General features: G+C 44.7%; 1 protein-coding gene across 1 annotated transcript in view; it reads left to right on the top strand.

Annotated features, from left to right (window-relative positions):
• TPH2 (tryptophan hydroxylase 2) overlaps window positions 1–19,934 on the top strand; it is a 73,412-nt gene extending 53,478 nt beyond the window's left edge. Inside the window, exons 12-13 of the mRNA XM_030003190.1 lie at window positions 15,458–15,635; window positions 18,448–19,934. Coding sequence (XP_029859050.1) covers window positions 15,458–15,635; window positions 18,448–18,551 — 282 coding nt within the window. The 3' untranslated portion in view covers window positions 18,552–19,934. The remainder of the gene's footprint in view (window positions 1–15,457; window positions 15,636–18,447) is intronic.
• The last annotated feature ends 2,443 nt before the right edge of the window (window positions 19,935–22,377 follow it).

Below are 22,377 nucleotides of genomic sequence, written 5' to 3'. Positions count from 1 at the left end.
GTCTGAAAAACTTACTGTGCAAGGAATAGTAGATCTTACTCAGTGCAAGAACTGACACAGTATTGTTGCTTGCTTAAGTAAAATAAAGCCACAATGAGTAACAAAGATCCAAAGCGTACAAAGTTACTGAGGCTTTCCCTTGAATTAGAATTACACAGGAAAACTTTAAATACTTATAATATCTGGATTTATTCTTGACTTTTCTGAATAGCTTAAAATAAGAATTCCACAGCAGTAAAACAATAGAAGCATATCTTTGTTTTGTTTTGTGCTGTTAGCAAGTAAATCTTATTATGGATTAGGGAGAAACCCTTGAAATCCAATAGTCATTTTAGGACTAATGATGGCAAGGAAACTGTCTACAATGAAGATGTAATGTCAATGAAACAGAACATTGTCAAAGGATAATGGGCTCCTGCTGCTAGATATATGCTTAATCCAATGATTTTATTTCTATTATACAACATGATTAAAAATAAATTAAATATAATGGGCTAAGGAATAATAGTGATTTAGAGAGACAATCGCTCATTGTTCTTACGTAGCAAAGCTGCCTTCTTACAGGCTGCAGAGCAAACTGGCTTTGGGCTTCAGCCAGTCAGGAGCCAGGACTGGGAAGGAATGCTTTAAAAAGTGCACTATTGCACTTTTATGAATCAAATAGTTCCAGCTTAGCTGAAATTCTTCTCTACGGTTTTTATTAGCAAATTAAGATCAGCCATGCAGCAATCTCCTTGGATGACAAGCTCATTTAGGCATAATGAGGGAATTATTGACAGTTATCAAATTACACTAACATTTCATTTAAAATAGGCCATATTTATCTAAGGTGCTTGTTTAGCTTTAGTGAGCTGGACTCTGGAAATTGGACTTCTGGCTTAGGCTCATTTATTTCCTGTGTAATTCTGAACTGATGCTTTATGGGTCTGAGATATATGCACTTGCTTTGCCTGCACAGAGTAAATGGGCCCGAGCTTAATGAATGTAAAGCATTGCACTGTTTACTACCATGCAAAGTCTAAAATGAAAAACAACACTCCGAGACATTGCAGCAAATACAAATACCAAGTTTCATTTGCAAACCAAGACATGGTTCGTGCATTTTGTTTCATTTGTTTGGTAGAGGGGATGGAGTGGGGAAGGTGTTAACGCAATACATTGCGTTTTCCCTCTCTATGCTTCGAGACCTGTTTAGAAGCCTGTTTTAAGTTTAGCCCTTTAGTACACTTTCACGAAATAAGGTGTGTTTTCCTTTCTTCTTGTTATGATATCCCAATGTGATGGAGAAAATTCCAGAAATTCACTGTACTGTAATGTATATTTACTGATACGCTGTAATGGATTACAGAAGAAAGTTTCACATCTTTGAAAGGACAGCCTGGCTCAGAGAGCTAAATCTGCTGAAGGCTTTCACCTACAGGATGCTGGTACAAATCCAGCCCAGTCAGCACTTACTGAAAGCTATCACCAGCCAGCAGCAGCCTGGCTTCTGTGTGATGAACTGGGAAGCTGGGATTGCTTAGTTTGGAGTAGAGGAGACTGAGGGGAGATGTGATAACCTTTTTCAAACACACAGAAATAGCTGCAGAAACGGAAGGGACACACTGTTCTCTGGCCTCGAGAGCTAATGGACTTAAATTGCAAGGAAAGGAGCATTAAGTTATGTAACAGTGAAACATGGGAGACAGCAGAGCCTCCATCAGTTTTTAAGAGAACAGGTTAGGCTGCTATCTCTCAGGAATGATAATAGCACAGTCGGTCCTGACTTAGGCCAGGGGAGAAGCTATACAATGTCTTGAAGTCCCTTAGAACGACTGCCTGGAAAAGGCTTCAGCCCGCTCATGAAAGGGCTCCAGCCGGCTCACAAAAGCGGTAATGGTCAACAACCACCACTGTGGAGCTTTTGTACATCCCCTGCACCTCTGCCTCCTCCTTCAGTCTTTGACCAACCCTAAAGAGTGGTTCTTCGTCTTTCTGTCTTCCCTTAGGGAATGAATAGGATCCATCGTGGAGCGTAGCCTTAAATGCTGACTATGGTGCTCTATTTTAACTTCATAGGCTGTTTGAGAGAGCTCTGTGTGCGAGTTACCTGCTAGTGCCCCAGAGGCAGAAGACTGATTGTGAGCAACCAGCATTTGCCCTTTTTGTAAACAAGGTTTAAAGCTGCTCAACTTTATAAACAAAATAGAAATGCATTTTTCATCCTATCTGTGCCTGCGTTTGGGCTTTCGGGAAGACTGTGCTCCCTTGAACAATCTGGAGAACCTGGAGCTCTTCCAAGCTCCTGAGCCTGAGTGCTCCAGCCACACATCAACCTTGTGTCTTGCTGAAATATGTGCACAGAGCAGCCTGTTCTCCCTAACTCCCCTGCTTTCCAAGGGAAAGAAACCCACTGGTGTAGTCCAGAAGGGAGCTTTGATTTTGGCCCCTGATGTAGCTGGCCAGGGAACGTGGGGACCACACCTGCTGCTCAGCCCAGTGTTACATTAAGGGCCAGGTAAGGATCAATGCAACACTCTTCCATTCAGGAAGTCAGCTTTCCACCCCAACCTGGACACTTCTCTTCTTGTTTCAGCAGGACAGTCTATGCCTTTTTAGAAATATGGCATCTTCCCTTCTATCTCAGTAGGAACCATTGTCGTATTTCCAAATAATTTGCAAATGGAATAATTGTGGTATTGTTATATAATGGCTATGCTCTGTGGTATCAGTCACTCGAAGTCTGGAGATGTTTCACAGACAAATACTTGCTTTCTCAGTGAAGAATAGGTCAATAGTGACAGATTCCTCTTCTGGGCTTCAAAGTACATTTGAGACATGGAGCTAATAGATTCTGGTTATACTAGCAAATATTTATTAGTAATTAGTCCCTCTAGTTGACATAGTGAAGGCTGTAGAGATGTCCTTGGCATCATTATTGGCAATTTCCTGTAACTTAACTGAGCTTGGAGGCTAAATAATGTCCTCCTCGGTTGAAATACTCCATGAAACCTGTGTTGTTTCATTTTGGTACTGGTCTGAGAGAAAAGGTAAGTAAACACAAAATAATCAGAATTCAGTGATGTCTATTCAAAACATTTTGCAACAACTACATTTAGTTTAAAAAGGCCCTCCAACACCTTAGAGTAAGAATTTGTATTTCTTTGCCAACTGCTGAGATGTTAAGGTGAGACTAAAAATAAGTGCTGGCATCTACTTGGGATTTGGCCTGGAGTGGACTATTCAGGTGGAATAAGTGTGAAATGGGTTACATAGTCACGTACTTTAAAATGCAAGTGGGTGATGGATATTCAGGTGGACATTTTTTTAATGTAGTCAGAATTTTCAAATGTCCAGGAAAAATAATGGAGAAGAAGCTGCTGTTGCCACGCTCCACCTGTGGAGGAAAAGAATTGCGTTTGCAGAGCAGCAGGAGGTAGATTTCAGTCCGTGTTAAACTGGCACATGACCTGAAATACAACCCAAATACGCCTACACCACTGGGTTCTGCCTGAGCTCCAGCGTGAATACGGTTCTGATAACAGAGCAGTAATAAAGCACTCCAGAGCCAAACAGCCCTGCCTCCCTGCAGGAGATGAAGTGGGTGATTTGAGACCAGCATCACTTTTATTTCCTATTAAATCAGTTTTGTTTTCTATTTCTTTTGCAAAATACCTTTTGAAACGTGTTACTATTTTATTTTTCCATAAGGATTATAAAGAGAGATGTTAATTATGGAATGGTTGAGGTTCTTAGCTCTTTCTGCCTCAAGCTTTTCTTATTGCCACCAAACTCCCTACCCAGTCTTGCTACTTTACATGAAAGTAGAGTAATGCTGAAGACGTGATGCTGTCATTTCCCAGGGCTTGACAACTGATAGGTTCACCTAAAATGCTACCCTCCCTCACCATCCCTCCATGTAGTGAGTTGCTAACCTCAGAGATGTGAGTAAGGCCAGTTAATGGTAAATGAGTTTCAGGTTATGCACACAGTGGATTTGCCACTCTAACAGAATTTGTCTGTGGATCAATCTGGTTGAATTCCCTTTGAATGATTACACCTGCTAGATCACTTGCAGGTAAAGTTATGCAAAAGCAAGCGTCTTACATCAGATGGGAACCGGGGAGTCAAAATCTCAACTGCTGCAAAACCAGCACATGTTCGAAGAGGCATTTTAGTGCCAGTGCCAGTCAGTTCAGTTAGAAGTAGCTCAAAATAGATTTCATAGTTGCTGGATGGAAGGGCTACATTTTACCTTCAGGTCTCGATCCAGCCACTGTTTTCTGAGATAGATCTGTGTCTGCTGGAGCAGGAGCTAGAGCCGTAAGTTGGGCACGCAAGGCCTGTTCCTTATTTCATTTGCAGGCATTTTTTTAAAAGCCTCTTTTGCAGTGTTATCTCCAGAACAAAAATGCAGTGCGCAGAAGATGCAGAGGCAGCGAGGTCTGGTCTTTTCCGAGATCTCGTTGCTTCTTCCCAGTGTTGGTCAGCACAGTTCCTGCACCCGAGGGAAGACTCTTGGCCCGTGCTAATGGACAGGGGCACAAGTCGCGGAGCCACCCGAGTCCCAGAGAAGAGCTCCCGCTCCTAGCTGCTCCTGTGGCCTCAAACGACCACTGTTTGTCTTCTGTGACTTGTTTTTACAGAGCAGCTCCTCAGGCTTTGTGGGTGTCTGTCTAGTGGGATCAATTAACGTATGCTGTCGTATGTGCAGGAAAGGTAGTAAAGGGAGGCCGAAAAGTGCCAAGAATTTTATTTCATAGCCCTCCTTTCAAATCTTTTCTTCTCATACCTGGCTTCTGCTTGAAAAAAAGGCACAGCAGAGGCCCGCCAGCACCGTCCCTGCCAGCGCCGGGCATCGGCGACGCAGTCGTCCTCTCCAGGCCCCCCCGCCATTGCGGCCATCCTGCGGGCGGTCGTTCTCGGCCGCCCAGCGTAGCCCCCCCCCCCCTCGTCTCCGAGGCCAGCGATGGGGAACGGTGGATCCGTCGGGCGGCGGGAGCCCTCGCCGCGGCGGGTGCCCAGGGCGGTTTCCCTGTGGGACGTGGCCGCGCGGAGGCGGGCGGCCTAGCGCGGGCCTGGGGGTGAAGGTGGCGCAGGGCTCTGCCCGGGACGGTCGGCCCAGCCTCGCTGCCGGCGTGAGGCCCTCCGGGACGGTCGGGGCTCTCGGTTGTACCGATAGAATCATCCCTGCCCCGTTTCAGAGGCAGAATCGCGTTAAAGAGCTTAGGAAGCCCGACGCTTGGGCACTGTTAGAAATGTCGGCAGCTCCCCCAGCCTCACAAACACGAGGGAAGGGCGCGGGCAGCCGCGTGGTACCTGTAGGCGAGTACTGGTTTTCTTGTCGCGATGTCGGCGCAAAATCTGGCATAGAAATGACACGGGGTTCGTGTGGATTGAGTTTTGATGTGCCGTGTCTCAAAAAGCTCAGGAGAACCAAAAGCGGGGCTGTTTGCAGCTGGATAGGCACAGAGGCCTCGATATAATTCTCTGTGTTTTCCTGCCATTACCTTATTTCCAAAGGAGAGGAAGAGCGCTGTATTAATGAATGCTATGTAAAAGCTGTTGCGTTTTCACTGAGCGATAGCTTGGTTTGTCGGAGTTGGGAATGAAAGCGTGGTTAGAGGGAGCGAATTAAATCTCAAATGTAATGCCTCTGATTTGCAGACGGGAAAGGGGAAGTGCTGAGTGAATATAGGAAATTGCAGCATTATGCGTTGTGAGAGCAATTCTTTCCATCCTTGTAGCTAATGGACTGAACAGAAAGTGAACAATTTGTTTCATACAATGATTCACCAACACTCTGACAGGGTTTCCAATTCTGAGCTCAGTTTCATATTCAGCTCCCTGTTTACTAGTGAAATAGTACAATTATCTGTCTACCTCTTACATTTTATAAACAGGCAAGGCTGCGGTATCTGAAAAGAATAAAAATAACTGTATAAATCCTGGTTGTTTAAGGCTGGAGGGAAGGGAAATGAAGCAATTGTTATCTTTCCAGCGGTCTATTGGAACACTCCTCTAAAAATGAAGTTAAATTCCCTGGGAAAATAGGTCCAGAAGAAGAATGCCAAGGGAGCTCAGTTTTCAATTTCTATTTAATGTTTTCCCCATCCAGGTTTGCGAAAGGAAATCACAAAACATTTCCTGTTTGAGTCCACTTGTCAAATTGTCGATAGTAAAGTAACCTGAACTGTTACAGCTGAATTGGCCACATAAAGCTCTGGTGAAAACGGGATGCTTCTCCCAGAGGCATTTGGTAAATGTGCTAAGCTGCTTTACAAGACAGGATGACATTTTTCTGCCTTTAACCCCAGTTTTATTGAGAATAGAAATCACTTGGACTATAAGGAGTTTCAGGTTTTAATCTGGAAATGTTTGTGAGCCAGCCCTGACTGCATACATTTCTTGCTCGTGGGGTCAGAGTGTTTGGGTGAGGGAAAATCTAGGACCAGCCTGCCAGAAGAGCATAATTAGTCACTTGTTAATATTGACTATTTATGGTACATTAGTGCTTATCAGGGCTATTTGGAAGGAGATTCTGGACAAATATATTGTAAAGGGGCAATCCCTGTCCCAAAGTATAAATTCAGTAGAGCTTTTAAAATCCAGTGAGAGTCAGCGGGTTGGGTGGAAGAAGGCGATGGCTATAAAGATGGCTATGAAAGCTATTAATAAGGGTAACAGCCTGCATAGTTGAGGGTTTAGGAGTCTTATTTCAAATTACATAGCTAAAATACAAAAAAGTTAGAAGTCAGTAGCAGCAATTACTTGCTGCAGCCCCTCCTGCTAGATGGTGATGAGACTGTCACTTCATGGGAGAATCTGAGTCTAACCCTTATGCTCACCATAAACAATGAGTATAAAGTTGATGCTAAAAATGCTTTTAGTCTGAGAGCTGCTTAAATTGATGGCAGCAGCAGCAGTCAATGTGGGTGCTGAAATCTAGGATCTTGCTGAGGAGGTAGGGTGGGCAGCGGAGGGGGCATGCCTTGTTGGGAATGGCACCTGCCAGTGGCTTCAGCGCAACTGAAGAGCATGAATTTCATAGCACCCATTTGGCACATTGTTCCTGGAGACCCAAGGGGGAACTCTGCACAGCAGAGGGAAAGTATCTGCCTTTTTCCTATAGATACAATGGAAAAGGGGCAGAAGGTTAGACAAAAACAGCCTACATGACTTCGGTAGGGGAGAGGCATTTAAGATTATCAGTAGAAGAAGAGTTGGAGTTACCTAATCTTAGCATATTAAGGAAAAAAAATACCCTTTTTTCTTAGTTTGTTTTAAATCCTAAGCTCCAGTACCTCTGTCCATGCACAGGAAAAGAATCCTCAGTTCCAGGGCTACCTCTCTCAATGACACTGGGATAGATGTGCCTGGTTAAATGTCTGCTGAGTCTGTGGGTGATTTTACTGCTGCCATTTCTGGAAGCAGTACACTTGGCCTGGGTTTGCTGGGCAAGCCAGCAGTACTGGCTTCATGGCTGGGATTTGCAGTAGTACAGTTAATCTGCTCCCTGTACAACGGAGAAGTGCAGCGTTCCCTTTGGATTGCAGGAGTGAATACACGGCAATAGGGGCAAACTTGTCCCATGAGGAGGATGATATGAAATGCAACCTGTGAGTGCTTTTCTCTGTAAAGTTAGCCTTGAGTAGTTACTGCAAATGTAGCATTACTAGGTATCTTCGTTCCGTTGGATGGCTCTCGCCCCGTATCTTTCTGACCTTAGTAAGTTCCAGGCAAACCTTGGCAGTGGTCTGAATCTAAGTGAAACCTTCCATTTTGGTTAGCTCTGGAATAAATCACATGTCTGGAGGAGCAGGAGGAATCTGCCCGAAGAGTTACCAGGCTGTGATGGTCCTTGGCAGTTAGGTAGCTCTTTGAGCTAAGAGGTGTAGACCAGGGTGGTCCCAGGGCTCTCTTAAAGTAAGTCTGGGCAGAATTTGCTGTGACTGGGGAGCTACAGCAGATTTATCTGGATTCCCTTAAATTCCTGAGTTCCTGCTTTCTACTGGGCATAGCATAACGGAAAGAAGCCACAAACTGGGAAAAAATGTTTTCTCTCTGTTGGTAAGCAAGTGGTGCAAACAGAAATCTTCCCTTTCCAGCACCACCAAGTTGAAGAGAATGACCGCTCCACTTCCAGCCTCCCTGGCCCTCTCACCTAGAAGTTGTTGTAGATAGCATTTGCTCTCCATGATTCCCTCTTGTGAGCTTATTTTCAGTTGCCTGGGGCACTACAACGTGGTGAAAGGTGAGTTGTGTTTCCCTTTTAGAAGACGGCTTCATCTTTGCTACTGTAGAAAGGACCTGTATTTCGTGCTGATTTCTGAAAAATGTTTCATGGTAAGATGACAGACAGGACATCTACTTTATAAATTTGCGTAAGTGCCTTCAGCCTGCACATGTCCTTCACTGTTGGACATTTCCCAGTGCTGGGATCTGTAAAGCCCAAACCAAACCCTAACCTATTCTAGTCTTTTTAGAAGATTAAAGCAAACAAGCAAACTGGTATTTTATTGCCCTCCTTCCCTTCTGTGTTTAAATTACCATTTGCCCTAATTAATCTTGTGCGTGGCTCCTCAGTTAGGCAATACAGTTGAACTTTTATTTTTTAGTTTGTGTATGTATGTATGCATAAATTAAAAAGAGGCCAGATTATTTTTCGAGCAGATTTTTCCATGGTCTCCTATGTCGTAATTGCTGCCCAGGGTTCTGTGAAGTTGCACGTGTGGTTCTCATGCAGAAAGCAGAGCAAACATAACGTAACTAACCCATATTGACTACCAGATGCCTCAAAGTGTTCAAGACTTGCAGTAAATTACTGTTTTCTTTGGTCCGTATCCACTCTACCTTCTGATGCTTTTCCCTTTGATGCCCTGTGACCTTGCTGCGAATGCGATGCCTTCTGCTCAGCACTTGCACAGACAGATGGACAACGGTGCCAGCAAGGAATCTCAATAGTCAGTCCACTGGACTCTTGCTTGTCATTCCTCAGAAGGAGGAATTAGCTAAAGCTAATGGTTTCTGACAAGTGCTTAACTAGACTTAAAGAAATACTGTCTCTGTGAAACCAGAGCCTTTTGATAGATATTTAAAACTTCACTCCTGTGCCAGATGCATGTGTTAGTAACCGTACTGCACCAGCTGATCACATCTCATAATTACAATTACTTGTCCTAGCCCAGGGAAAAGCTCAGTTCATTTGTCCAAGTATTGATTAACTGGTGTAGTCAAGATTACTTTACTTCACAGAGGATGGATAACCGTTAATAATGTTATAATTACAGCCCAGAAAGTATGGTGATGAGGGAAGATTGGAACTTCGATAGTTAAGGAGACAGGCATTGTTTATATAATCCTGAAAAAATCACAGCTGCTATGTTAAAGGGGGGTAATTCACCGGAGGGAACTGCTGGTGACAAGGAGCGGTTCACGTCCTCGGGCTGCGCGTGTGGGCTCTCCCGCTGGGAGTCCCTGGAGGTCAGTGGCTCGCTCGGGGCAAGGACAGGAGAATATTTGTCCGAGTGACATCCCCGGGCTGAAGCATGTGCCGGAGCGTGAGGATGGAGAGCCGCGGGCTGTATTGTGGTATTGTGAAACCATCGAATACAGCCATACCCGCGAAAGGGTGGGTGGTGGTTTAGTTCCTGCTCCCTGTCTGGTCTGGTGTGCTGGTTTTGGCATGGAAGGAGAGTCCGGGTTTTACACCTGTGCTAGACGCCGTAGCACAGGGTGGCACCAGGACTTCCTTCTCCTCTCCTCCCTCTCCCGTGGATGCTCTCGTACTCCAGCGCAGGGTGTCTCCCAGCCCTCACCCACCCTGTGGAGGTGACAGCCCTGCTTTGCTGGCTGGCAGCCACGCGGTCGCGGAGGGAAGAGGAGGATGGAAACCCATCTCAGGGAGCGGGGAGACCCCGCACAGGGCGGGGGCACTGAGGGCTGGACCGGCCGGTGTTGCAGGACACAGGGTGAGTGTAACAGAAATGCAGACACCAGCATTGCCAAATGATCTTGTGCTTGTTCAGAGTGATGACACTGCTGTGGGATCGGTACACAGTGGTGGGCTGGAGTATGTGTTGGCCGAGGAGAGGTTGGGAGGGCTCGAGAAGAGAAGGCTCTGGGGGAATTTATCGATTGGTATGCATGCCTGATGGGAGATGGGGATAAGAAGAAGGAGCAGACTCCTCTCAGGGGTGCCCTGTGACAAGAATGGGCACAAGCTGCTGTACAGGAGATGGAACTTGAACATTTTTACTGTGAGGGTGGTCAGACACTTGCACGCATTGTCCTGAGAGGTTGTGGAGTCTGTGTCCTTAGAGGCAAGACCCAGCCTTGAGCAACTTGCTCTGGCTGATCCTGCTCTGAGCTGGGGGGTCGGACTAGACAATCTCCAGGTGCCCCTTCCAGCCTCAACCATCCTGAGACACTGTGACCGGGACATTTCACAAATGGTGCTAATACATTGTAATAATGGTGCCATCAGAAGCTCTGCCATCTCTTTCTAAGCCAAATGTGGATAATGTTACAGATTGCATCTTATTTTTGTGGTAGGAACCACAGTGCTGCCTGCTTAATGTTTTCTTCTATGACCATCTTCCATGTTTCTGCTTGAGGCATTAATCACTGATTATTAACCAGTAAGCTCTGTGCCTGACAGAGTAAGATCTCTTCTGATCTCCCATAGATGGGCTAAAGCAAACTTAAGCATGTAAAGTAAAACAATCTTTTGCATGGAGGAATGGAATTTTGCAAAAGAAGGCAGCAACTTGTAGCTCATTTAGTTTGTAAGCCTATTGCTGGCTTATTCCTGAGAGTGAGCTGCGGCTTTGAGTTAAGACTCTAACAGCCCCTATGGCTCAGCAAAGAAATCCTGTGAAGATCCTCCCACTGTGGACTAAGATCCGAAGAATTTTCTTAGCGGTTTGGGTGTCAAAGTCCAAAGGCCAGGTCACTTTGCCCTGCTCTGAGGGTGTTGGAAATCACTTGGGTTAGGAGAGCTTCCAGAGAGCCACAGACCTTATTCTCCTGAACTTCTGGAGGCGGTGAAGTAGGACATACACCAAGGATACGGCTTTATGGATGGGGTAAAAACTGGGAAAATTATTATCTGGAGTCAGTAAGTTCATAGCCTCAATCTCTTTGACCCCATTATCTACACTTCAGCTAATTTCAAGGATCTGTTCCAAAATCAGTGTCAAAACAGTCGGTTAATCTGCTGTTCTTCCATCACATGGAACAAACGTGACCGTTCCTACTGAATAGTGATTGCCGATGGGCGGGGGGTGTGTGCTTGTATTCCCTTACACAGCCCACTCTTCCACACAAGTCTGTATTGTTTTATGTAAATTCATGCTAATCTCAATCTCTGTACATGTGAGCATATTTCACCCATCTGATAAGGATCAAGGGACTCACCCCTTGCTATATACTTTATATTCAAACAAGCTGGGGTTAATTTGATGCCAGGAGAACAGCTTTTAATTCTCCCTCTCAAGGCATTAAACTACCAACATTAACTTTCTATGCTCAGCTCTTGGGGTCTACAAGGAAATGGTGTGAGCAAATTTGATAGCAGGTATATTGGCATGTGAATGTAAATGAGGTAGAGAGTTGTAGGGAAAATGAATATCAGGCTAAGATGTGTGGTGCTTTACAAAGGAAAAAATGAACCAAATTAAGCTCAAGCTACATTTTTTGTTCCCACAGTGTTGATAGTTCGGGTGTTTGAGCTGAACACTGGGGGCGGATTGTTTGGAAATAGTAGGTCATGAGTTCTTTTATTAATGAAAATGTGGAGGGCTCTCGTGTCCCACTCTGAAATGTAAAATCTCTTTGCCAGTGCAAATCTTACCGTTAATTTGATTTGTTTCTTTCAGTGACCTATGTTCCCTTCCTCCCCCACTCTCCTTAAAGTTCTCAAAAAAGATACAGTCCTTCATTTTTGCTGATTTGGATGCGTAATCCAGTGGCGTCCTTTTTATTTAGAGACTAAGTACTGAATAACGAAATGTAGATAAACAATAATCTGTCCAACTCACAACTACTGATTGCATGCCCCCTCTTTACCACTGCTATCATCACTGCAAAAGCTTTGTGAGATTTTATGGGGTACTTGTAAAAGTCAAGAGATTCCAGGGAATTTTACCTTTCTGTTCAAGCTAAGGGAAAATATCTCAAAGCTTGAAGCCCTCTTCAGCAAAATCATTGCAAGCAGGTCCTGCTCTTCCTTAAATTGGCAAGGCGACAGCTTGAGTGCATCCGCTGAGTGCCACTGTGACAGTCTGATCACCTGGGGAGAGAAGTGTCTCACAGACAGGCAGATCCCAAGCCATTTTGGTAATTATAGGTGAAAACTAACAGCTTGCCAGCACAGATTCTTGAATGCCCAAGGCGTGTGCATACAGTAGGAGCCTCCACAGTACAACTGCTGCAGTTGGTGATTCTGCAGCAGCTCGTCTGGGGAGCTCCAGGGGACTCCCTGGGGAGAGCGTGTTGTAAATAGAATAATCAGGAGGTAATAAATGTAATGGACAGTCATTTTACAAGCTCCTGACCAGCTGGAGTCAAGAGACCCCATGCCAGCTAATGCAGCTACATGATTGTCAGGTGCTGCTGGGCATCTAACCAGGCCTCCTGCTTGCAAACCAGAGTAATGCACCTTCTATCCAAAGGTTGTTTATAATGTTCCTTGATTGCTTCTCCCAGTAACATTTTCATCTTCCACCAGCCTGATCTTGCCTGTTCTCTAGCTTTCACCAGGCACGGAATAAAGTATCCGTCTCATTACGGAATGGAGAGGCACTTACTGTCAACCTTAACGTCACCAGCATTGACATCAGGCTGTCAATTTTCTGTTCATGTGGGAGTTACTTGAAGGGGTAGCCAGTTGGTGGGAGAGTATCTGTGTCTTCTACAGGTCTTTTCCTGAATTTAGGCATCAGTGCCAAAATAGAGGGTGTGAAAGTATAGTTTAGGCAAAATGTAGACACCTAAGTCGAAAAGCATGGAAAATGCCAGCTCCTTTCCCGCTTACACCCTAGAGGTATTTGAATTCCTTAAGTGCCACAAGTCTTGACTCTGGCGTTTCCCAGTGCCTAAATCTCTGGAAAGACCCCAAAGTGCCATTGTCTGGACTAGGCGACTGCCAAAGTCCAACTGTGATTTCCACTCAGGCATTTCCCTGAGCAAGTCTCCTGAAAGCCAGGAACAAGTTGATTGGAACCAGGAGGACTAATTTCACAAAATTAGGAGTGTGTGATCTTTCCCTTTTAAAACTCAGGCAGGGAAAGTCCCCTCCCTCTTCCTCCAAAATGCAGTAGCCAGCTGGAAGCAGAAGTGACTAAAGGTATAAGAGCTCTTCTGCCTGAAAGAAGGGAGCCCAGCACCTCTCGTCTGGGCTGGACATCCCATCCATCAATGCATGGTCCATCTCTCCCAAGAACTCTGGCTCTGTGCATCAAGAACTGGAAGGGGCAAGATGAAGCTTGGTGTTAGGATATAGTTACTTGGGTTTTACTTCTTTTCCTTTAGCTTAGCTACCACTGCTTAGAGTGAGCATTCCTCCCAGAGGTACAGTGGGAATTTGAATTAGCATAAAAACTACCTTACCCTGATTTAAAAAAAAAAAAAAAAAAAAAATCTGTATGTTGTTTCTTGGAGGTATTGGCAGTTTGGCAGCTGGGTGAACCAGCCAGGAATAAGGGAGGAAGGGGTAACCCTTTTTTTTGAGGGACAGGCAAAAAGAGCGTGGCTGTCGATACGGCAGGCACCGTGTGTGCTAACAGGCGAGCGGCAGCAGGCAGGCACAGTGACAGCGGGACCACCGTTGTGTCCGCACGGAAAGGACCTACGGGTTGGCTGTAGTCTTCCTGCGTACCCTGGGGGCACCACAGCAATGACTAAAGTGGTTAAAACTCCTGACTATGTTTTCGATCACTATTACTGATGATTCCTGAGATAGTAGAAAACCAAAGCTACAATAGCCTTTTTTGAATTTTAGGTTCCAGGCTGAATTTGGAGGACAAGTAGTCTAGGAGAAAGAAATTATGGTCTTGTTACTTTTAGCAAGGTGAGTTGATCTGGAAGTCTCTGGAAAAATTGTAAGTATGGAGTCCGACTATGCTATTTTCTGCAAAGATAATCCTCAGACTAGAACTGCTCTTAAATGAGTACTGAACTGTAAAGACAAGAGCATGGATTGGAGCTGTCTGGAAAAGTTCTTTTTATTTAGGGAGAAATTACAGGTTTTCTCTGTAATTGCGTGTAAAATAACTTCCTTGTGTCCAAGACCCAGCTATTTGTTGAGTTAACAAGACTGGCGTGACTGCATCATAGAGTACCAAATCTAAGGTTCTGTTAAATCAAGGGAACTTCTAACCATTTTGTTTGCCAAGAAAATCTTCCCACAGTCTAATTAATGTAATGTTGTCTGTCTGAGTCTGCAGACAGCCTTAACAGAAAAGCACGAACCTTTCCACCCCATTCATCTCAGTGAAGTGCCAGCTTCACAGTCCTTGGTTTCACTCAATGTCAGTGCCACTTGCTTTATTACCGAGTGTTTTATCTGACAGTTTGGAAGGGGCATGCAGGGAAGGAAAAGCACAGGAAAGAAGAGCTATGATACAGAAAGGAAGAAGGCATGAGCCATCTTCTGCCTGTGGGTGATGGACTGAGCCCCTCTGATGACTGCAGAGCAAACGGGAGCTGGAGCTCTGGCCGGCTCGCCCATCGCAACCTCCCCGGAGGGCAGCCCCTTCATGTGTTGCCAACGGTGGAAATCTTTCCCCAGAGCCAGCTGAGACTGTCCCTCCTGCAAAGCAGGCTGGTTGCCTCTTGACCTTCTGCCTTGTCCCACTCTTTCTGCTGTAATCCGAGACATCATGGAGACTGGTGCAAGTGGTTATGTGTAAATATCCAGAGTGCTGCTAACTGGAGATGTTGGCATCGGTGCTGATGCCCCAGCGGCTCCGTGGAGGCTGAAGTCTTCTGTCTGCCCCGGATCCAAAGAGCACCAGTCCGCTGCTGGCCTTGTCTCCATCACAGTGGCTCCTTCCCTGCTCAGATGCTCTTGCAGAAGAGCTCCTCTTCCCCGCTCCTCCCTGCTTTTCTCCCTGCCCTTTTCCCAGTGGGTTTTCAATACACTGCAGTCAGAAGCTCTTCTCCATGTCACTTAGATGGGACTCTCCATTTTTAGTTTCCATTTTTTCTAAGCCCCTCTCATGCTCTGTAGCCAGAGTGAGAGAGAAGTGGCCACCTTTGGCGGCTATGACTCCTGAAACGTCTCTTCTGTAATACTTCTGGTGCGAATACTGTAGTTTTGTATGCTGGAGCTTTGGTACCTTTGTGACAAATACATGTAATGTTCCTCCTCATGTAGAGGAAAATTCAAGGCTGTGCTGCAGAATGTTTGGCTTTCTTCTTTGAAACCTAACAACCAAACCCCATGATTTTTTTTACCTTTCTCTCTGTGCTGTAGCTTTTTCACACCTCTCCGCTTAAGAGCCCCTTCAGATGCACTAAAAGGAGTCCCTGCACCTTTGGAGAAGAGGCAGTTAAAAAGGTACAGGACTGTGAAGGGCAGATGGGGCTACAGGAGCCGAGCGAGGCTGAGCCAAGCCAGAGGAAAAGGCAGCGTCGGCTGAAGTCAAGGAGAGGTAAGGGCCTGGAGGGATAGGGGATGGAGGGCTGCCGGAGCCTGTCCTTCATCGACTGAATAAACAACCCACATGGCAATAACAATAAATAATTTTATGAGGAGCTAGATAAGCTTTTAAGGGGAAAAATGGTAGGGGGTGTAACTGCAAATTGAGGAGGAAAGCAGCTGAGATGGGTTTCCCTGTTGCCGTCTGTCCTCTATTTGGCAGCAGCTCGTTTGTGAAAAAAGCAATCAAGAGTAGTTTATGATGCTAAGACATTTCAATGACTTGCACTCAGTGAAAATCATTGATGTTTCTGCTTTAGCTAGATTTTGCTGCTTGCAGCTGAAAGCATTTCACTGCCTGAAATCCTGTTTTGTTAAACCTGGCAATGAGTAAAATCACAAGTTCCTTAAGAAAATCCTCTGGGCTTGAAAGGGGATGTTTTCATTACCCCTGCAATTAGCAGGAAAGCTCCACCTCAATGGGGCACTCAGTGCCTTCTGATTCTGCTCCTCACAGCTCCCTGATCACCAGGTACCATTCAGATTGTAGATTGCCACCGTTGAATGCATATTGTAGAAAACTCTGATTATGTGTCACTGCAAAACACTCCGAGAGCCGGGCATAAATATTTCCATCAACTTGTCTCTTTACCATCCCTGGGACTCCACTTCCTGCAATACAGCTAATCGCTCAAAATGCAGTTTGGGTTTTGGTTTCTGTGGAGCTGACCCATATGCAAAGGAAATGTTACCTTGGGAACAAGGTTAAATGACAGGCTTATGGACCTACTCTCTTATTTCCCCTTTATTTTATGATGGAAATGTAAGATGTTGTGAATGGTTCATCATAACATATGCCAGCAGAAGCATGCCAAAAATAACAATCTGAAGCAGCACACGGTATGTAATGCTTGCATACTTCTCCGAGAGTTAGAGAGATCATTGAAACAACACATGTCAGATGCTATTACTGTCATATTGTTGGGGCCATCTGTTAGAGCCCAAGATCAAGACCTGCTGCTTTCCCTGGAACAGCAGCTCCACAAAGGACTGTGGCAAATTAAACTAAATCTGCTCAGGCCTGGGGAGTTCATCTGAAGGGTTTGCTTGTTTTATTTCAAGATTTCATCAGGGATAAAACCAACAGTATATTTTGGATATTGCTCCAGGGGAAGTGTGGGGAAAAGCTTTTTAATTCTTTTTTGTTTAGTTGGTTTTTGTGGGTTTTTTTGAGGGACTAAATAGCAGGTACAAGATAAGGACTGAATTGTCAGGATGGGATGTGTACATTTGCACCCACAGGTGTGCTTCTTGAGAAAACGAGTTCATAAATAAAGTTCATACGAATGTGCACATGCAATTATTTGCAGTTAATAAACAATAATTTGACAGCAACCTGCAGTTGTATATGACAACTGATTAATGCAGTTGACTACACAGGCACAAATTTTCAAAGCAAAGCAAAGACTTTTGAAGTTGCATATGGAATTTGGATGCCAAATCCTCCTGGTGGTCTTCAAAGTCTCAGCTAGAATACCTGTAAATCTGTTTATTATATATAAGATGAAGTTCTATATAATTTTGGATCCACAGGGAGTTTTGCTACTGACAGCAGTGGGCTGGATTTCACACATACACTTACTGTATCAATATAGCTACTCACACACACATCTATACATATACATATACATATGTGCTTTCAATAGTATTAACATAATAGCACAGCTTTTAGTTCTACTGCATTCATATAAGTTTACGTAATGGGCATATGTTTTACTGACATGTTTCATAACAGTTTTAAACAATGTTCTTACTGACACCAGAACAGTAAAGAATTAAATGTATTGATGTGGAAGATGGGAGGTCTCTGTTATGAAGACAGACGTGGTTCAAATGCCATGAAGTGGGAGTAGTTTTCAAATGTAGGTAAATGACATCATAGATCTGGAATATTTTTGCGGAGGTTTTGTTTTGCCGCATGTTGATGAAAGACTCGGACCCAGCTCCTACCCATTCTGCACTTCCCAGTTAGTGGGGGACCACAAAAAGCCTCCAAAGCTTTGCTTCAACTCTGATGCAGAAAGAACTTCTGCTTTGAAATCTCAGCTGTGCTACAGCATATGGATACTTTTCCTGCGGACTCAGGATGCACATATTCATCGTGAGAGCCTCCTTCTGCTCCCGGAGGAGCCCAGCACGAGGGGGTACGATAGCAAGAGAGACCTTCCCAGGGAGGGCACAGAAGAGAGCCCCAGGGAGGAGGAGGCTCAAAACTGGTACTGAAATAAGGAGGGAGCAGCAGGGAGATCCCTCTTACTCTGCAGGGCAGGAGGGAGATGTGTGGGGAAGAGAGAGGACTGCTGGGGATTCACTGCTGGCAGCATCTTGTCGTTCTGCCTGCTGGCTGTTTCTGTGTTTTACCCAACGATTGTTTCACGTAAGATCTGTGGATGGTCCTTAGAGTTGGGGTAGGCTCCAGGTCCCTATTTCCAGGAGAACAATCTCACTGGCAGGCCAGACTTGAAGGTTATTAACTGCGCCTTCAGGGCCTGGGGAGGGAGCTTTTGCTTGTGGAGGTCAGACTCTGGGGAGAAGATGGTAACTTTATGCTCACGGCAATTTTATAGTCTGCTGCTGTTCTTTCCTTTGGGTCTCTTGCAGCCAACTGGTGTCAGAAAGATGCTGCTGCAGCTGTTGCCGGCGAGGAGGAATGATCCCAACTGCAGCACCCTCTGTACGCATACCGCTGTCTGGGGATGCTAACAGTACAAACTGATTATGCAGTGCAAAAGTATCTAACAACCTTCTATTTATTTCCTTTGCAGGAGAAATTCCCCAAGTAGATCTCTGTCACTCCTCCCAACCATTTTTACTCATTCCAGTCTTCGATCGGAAGTGTTTGAAATACATTATTGGAAGCCTTGTTTAATTGAAATGCATTGTGTCCAGACTAATTTGGAAGCACCAAGACTGATTTTATAACATACTCGAAAACTCTTGGGCCCTTGGAGGAGGGAAGCAAGGTGGAACTGAAAGATGGTGTGGCAGTTTTGGGGCCAGGCAAAAGGCCTGTTGTCGAACCACAGGTACTGTGGAGTTATTTGTCACCCTCGAGAAGAGCTAGCCTAAAAGAGATACTTCCATAATACAAAACAACCTCCCCTTCCTCCCTCTCTGGGTTTGATCGCGGTGGCATTTGGGGTAGAAGCATTTTTTCTGATTTTGAAATTTGTGCCAAGTGACAAGCTCCCAGGACAGGGCATTTCATCTCGGTGAGACTGATGTTCTTGTCACTTTTACTGCCACCTCCAGCACAAATGGGCAGCGATGCCAATTGCCCTGAGCAGCTGCTGGCGCCTGCCACCGAACGGGACTCTGGGGGGATCCACCAGCAGACTGGCTCCAGCTGAGGGACCACACGGCTTCCAGCATCTCCAGCCTGGGGCAGGTGTGCCAGCAGTCAGGACGACTGATCTCGGAGGGCTGTCTTGGATTAAGCAAAAGCTTGAGATGCGGTAGACTGGCACATTTCTGGCTGCAGAGGTTGGTATTTTTTGAGTAATCTTTATTTTGACAGCATGTTCAAACAATTCTGAGGCCCCGCTCAAGATTTCCCACAATATAAGTGCTCAAATTCCCTCTTTGCTGGCACTTCAGATAGGCTGGATATTAAATAAAATTGGAGAGCCTGCATGTGACCAGAAGAGCTCTCAAAAATAGGTCCGCTTTTAAGATCATGGAGAACGAACAGTCAATTCTTTAGTGATCTGACCAGCACTGAGGCAATTCCTATATATTTCATAGTAAGTGGTAGTAGAAATCTTTCATAAAGAAAACCCTAAGCCATCCCAAACTGCGCTTTCCATGAATGAATTCAAACACAGAAACTGCCTGCCTATGGTCTGCAGGAGTTCAAACCCAAGATGTGTCAACATGGGTGCAGTGTCCAATCTCAGTCATAGCGACACAGAGAGAGACTATTGCCAGTCCCACTGCCAGGCACTAAGTAATTCCTTGCTGGAAGAGGTTTGTTCAGTCCCAGCAGGGAAAGAGGCAGCTCCGCTGCAGAGGCTATCCAATTATGTGGATTTTTTCAGGAAATGCTGTAAAAACATTTTCCTTCATGAGCCTGTGCTAGAGCTATGTATCTCTGGTGATACAATATTTTCGTTCTGCCTGGCTTTTTGTGGTGTTTAATGATGTGGCAGGTTTAAAAAATTTGGTGATTGAAAGATTAAAGCATGTAGTGTAAAAGGTGGCAGGAGGATGATTTGTTTGTTTGCTGTTTTCTTGCTTGAGTTTCCTTAGCTTAGAAGAGGGCAGAAGAATTCAACTAAACCAAAGCCAAAATGTGTTTTTCAATATTGAGGAAATACAGACTTCTTGTTTACACTGGGAATATTCTGTAATGAAGACAACCCTTGAAGTAATAGTATATACGGGGGAGGCTGGGGCTGGAGCTATTTCTCCTAAGGGAATTCTGAATTAATATGTGTTCCTCTCTTTTCCTCTCATTTCCTTCTGTTGGTAGTAAAAAGTATATCCATACTGTAGCTTCAGTCCATGTGGTTTAATATCTTAGACGGGTTCACCCTTGGGATGTAGTGGAAGTGGGGAGAAGGAGTATATTTAGAAAAGGAGATAGTTTGTCAAGAATTGAAGAGCATTTTGATCAAAACAAGACCCCTGAAATGTGATAGATTCAACAGAGATGATTTCAAATATGTTGTCTAGCAATTCTGCACTGCTTTTGCTGCACCCTGTGGTTTCTGGATTCAGGGGCAGAAAAATACAGCCTGCCTTACCGAGCCACGGTGTTGTAAGAAATGAGGAGTGCCAAATAATCCTGTCTCTGCTAACGGCTGGCAGCGGGTCCTCGGGGAGAGAGTAAGAGAAACCGGGCAAGCCCCAAGGGATCCCTGGCATTGCCCAGCTCCCGGGGGCTCTGCCTCCGTGGTGGGGAGCACCTCTCCTCCCCGGGGAGCTGCTCGGCCGGCGCAGGTCTGCCTTTCGGGTCCGCTGTCCCTCACCAACGTCCCTTTCCTCTGCCGATGCGGGCACCATACCCAGGAGCTTTTCGTGCCTTTGGAAACGTGCCGCTGTGCTTCCCCCTTGATGGGCAGCACCGAGGGAGGAGGCAGAAACTCACCCCCTTTTTTGGCTTGAATTCTAGCCGGTTTAGTTCAGAAGAGGTCGGCGCCTTCCGCCGTGCCAAACGCCTGTTCCTAGAAAGCACGCGGTCACAGAGCCATTTAATAGACTTTTTACATCGCTGGGGGGGAAGTCATTTATTCATTTTATCTGCTTTTTCCCCTGGGGAAGTAGTCCAAAGCCTGAAGTGGCATCAGGAAAAGCTAGAGAAATACTGACAGTTCTCGTTTTGCAAATTGTCAAATGAACCCATTTCCCACCGTTGCTGGTAAATGTCTTTCATTATGCCTTTAATGAAATTGTATTGACATATTTATGGTCTAATAAAATAAGAAAAAAGATACCGTGGAAAAGCAGTTTTCAGGAGCTGAAATGTTTTAATAATGGTTTTGTAAATGATTTGGAATTTTTTTAGTCATACACTTTGGCAAAAGGACCTGTGCATAATTCAAAATGGCTAATGAAATGGTCTGTGGAGTGTGCCATTTAAATCCTCTAAGATGTATTTTCTGCTGCCTCTCCTTTAAATTTGATGCCCTTCATTTCTAACATCTATGGGGAGCTGGCTACAATGTGTTGTATCTTCTTCCCACACAGCCCATTTATCTGCTATTATATTTTCCTACTCTCTTATCGCTGGGAAAACTGCACTTTGACATACTATTTTATGATTTATACTTTAAAATACCCACCTGATCCAGTTTTATTATGTCCTCAGTTGTTGAATTCAGAGTGAGTTAAAGTAGGGACTTTAGCATCTGTTTTGAAATTGTTAGGGATTAGCCAGAAAATTTTGTAATGATTCTGATGAGCATCTGTCAGGTTTTTTGTGGGGCAGTGGTGAGAGCTTCCAGCTAGACTGTCATGTCTGGTGGATCTGGATCTGGACATTTCCTAAACCTTGGATCCAGTCTGTTAATTGTACTCGTTTACTTGAGTGCAGTTCTGGTTTTAGTAGTAGATGACATGTATTTTTTTTTTTAATATTTATTTCTTCTGTAGACTCATAAAATGAGCCTGACTGAGAGCTATGTGTTTTCACTTCACTTACATGAGTCAGCCAATTGCTGTATCCAGCTCAATTAACATCTGAATTTGCTTTCATGAAAAAAAAGGCTATTGGTTCTATCCCAGAGGTCACAGCAGACTAAGAAAATAAAGGTCATGTTGTATCTTGAATTCAGAATGTACAGATGTTATATGAAGATAAAATCTGAAACCCAGAAGGGAAAGGAAGACATATTTGCCGCTATACTATGTATATGTAAATGGTAACAGATGATTTACTGCTGGAAGAGTATGGTATCCTTTTTTTCTTCTAACGAAACAATGTCATAAAAATAGGCAAACAAGAAAAAAACAAAATGGACCAATGAATAACAACACACACTCAATCACTCTTAAATATGAGACTGGGGGAATATATGCTGGTTTCTTAGGATATGGCCAGTAAATATATAGACCCTTAGTGGCAAATCTGGCTTCTCAGAACATTAGTTCCTATATCACAGATGAAAATAAGGATATAAACATCAAAAATAAAGAAGAGAAACAATACATATACCCATGAGATCTCTGTATAATCCAAATCAGTTGTCTGCAAG

Source organism: Aquila chrysaetos, chromosome 26 (genome assembly GCF_900496995.4).
Source record: "Aquila chrysaetos chrysaetos chromosome 26, bAquChr1.4, whole genome shotgun sequence".
Lineage (NCBI taxonomy): Eukaryota > Metazoa > Chordata > Aves > Accipitriformes > Accipitridae > Aquila > Aquila chrysaetos.
This window is presented reverse-complemented; position numbering and strand designations above follow the sequence as displayed.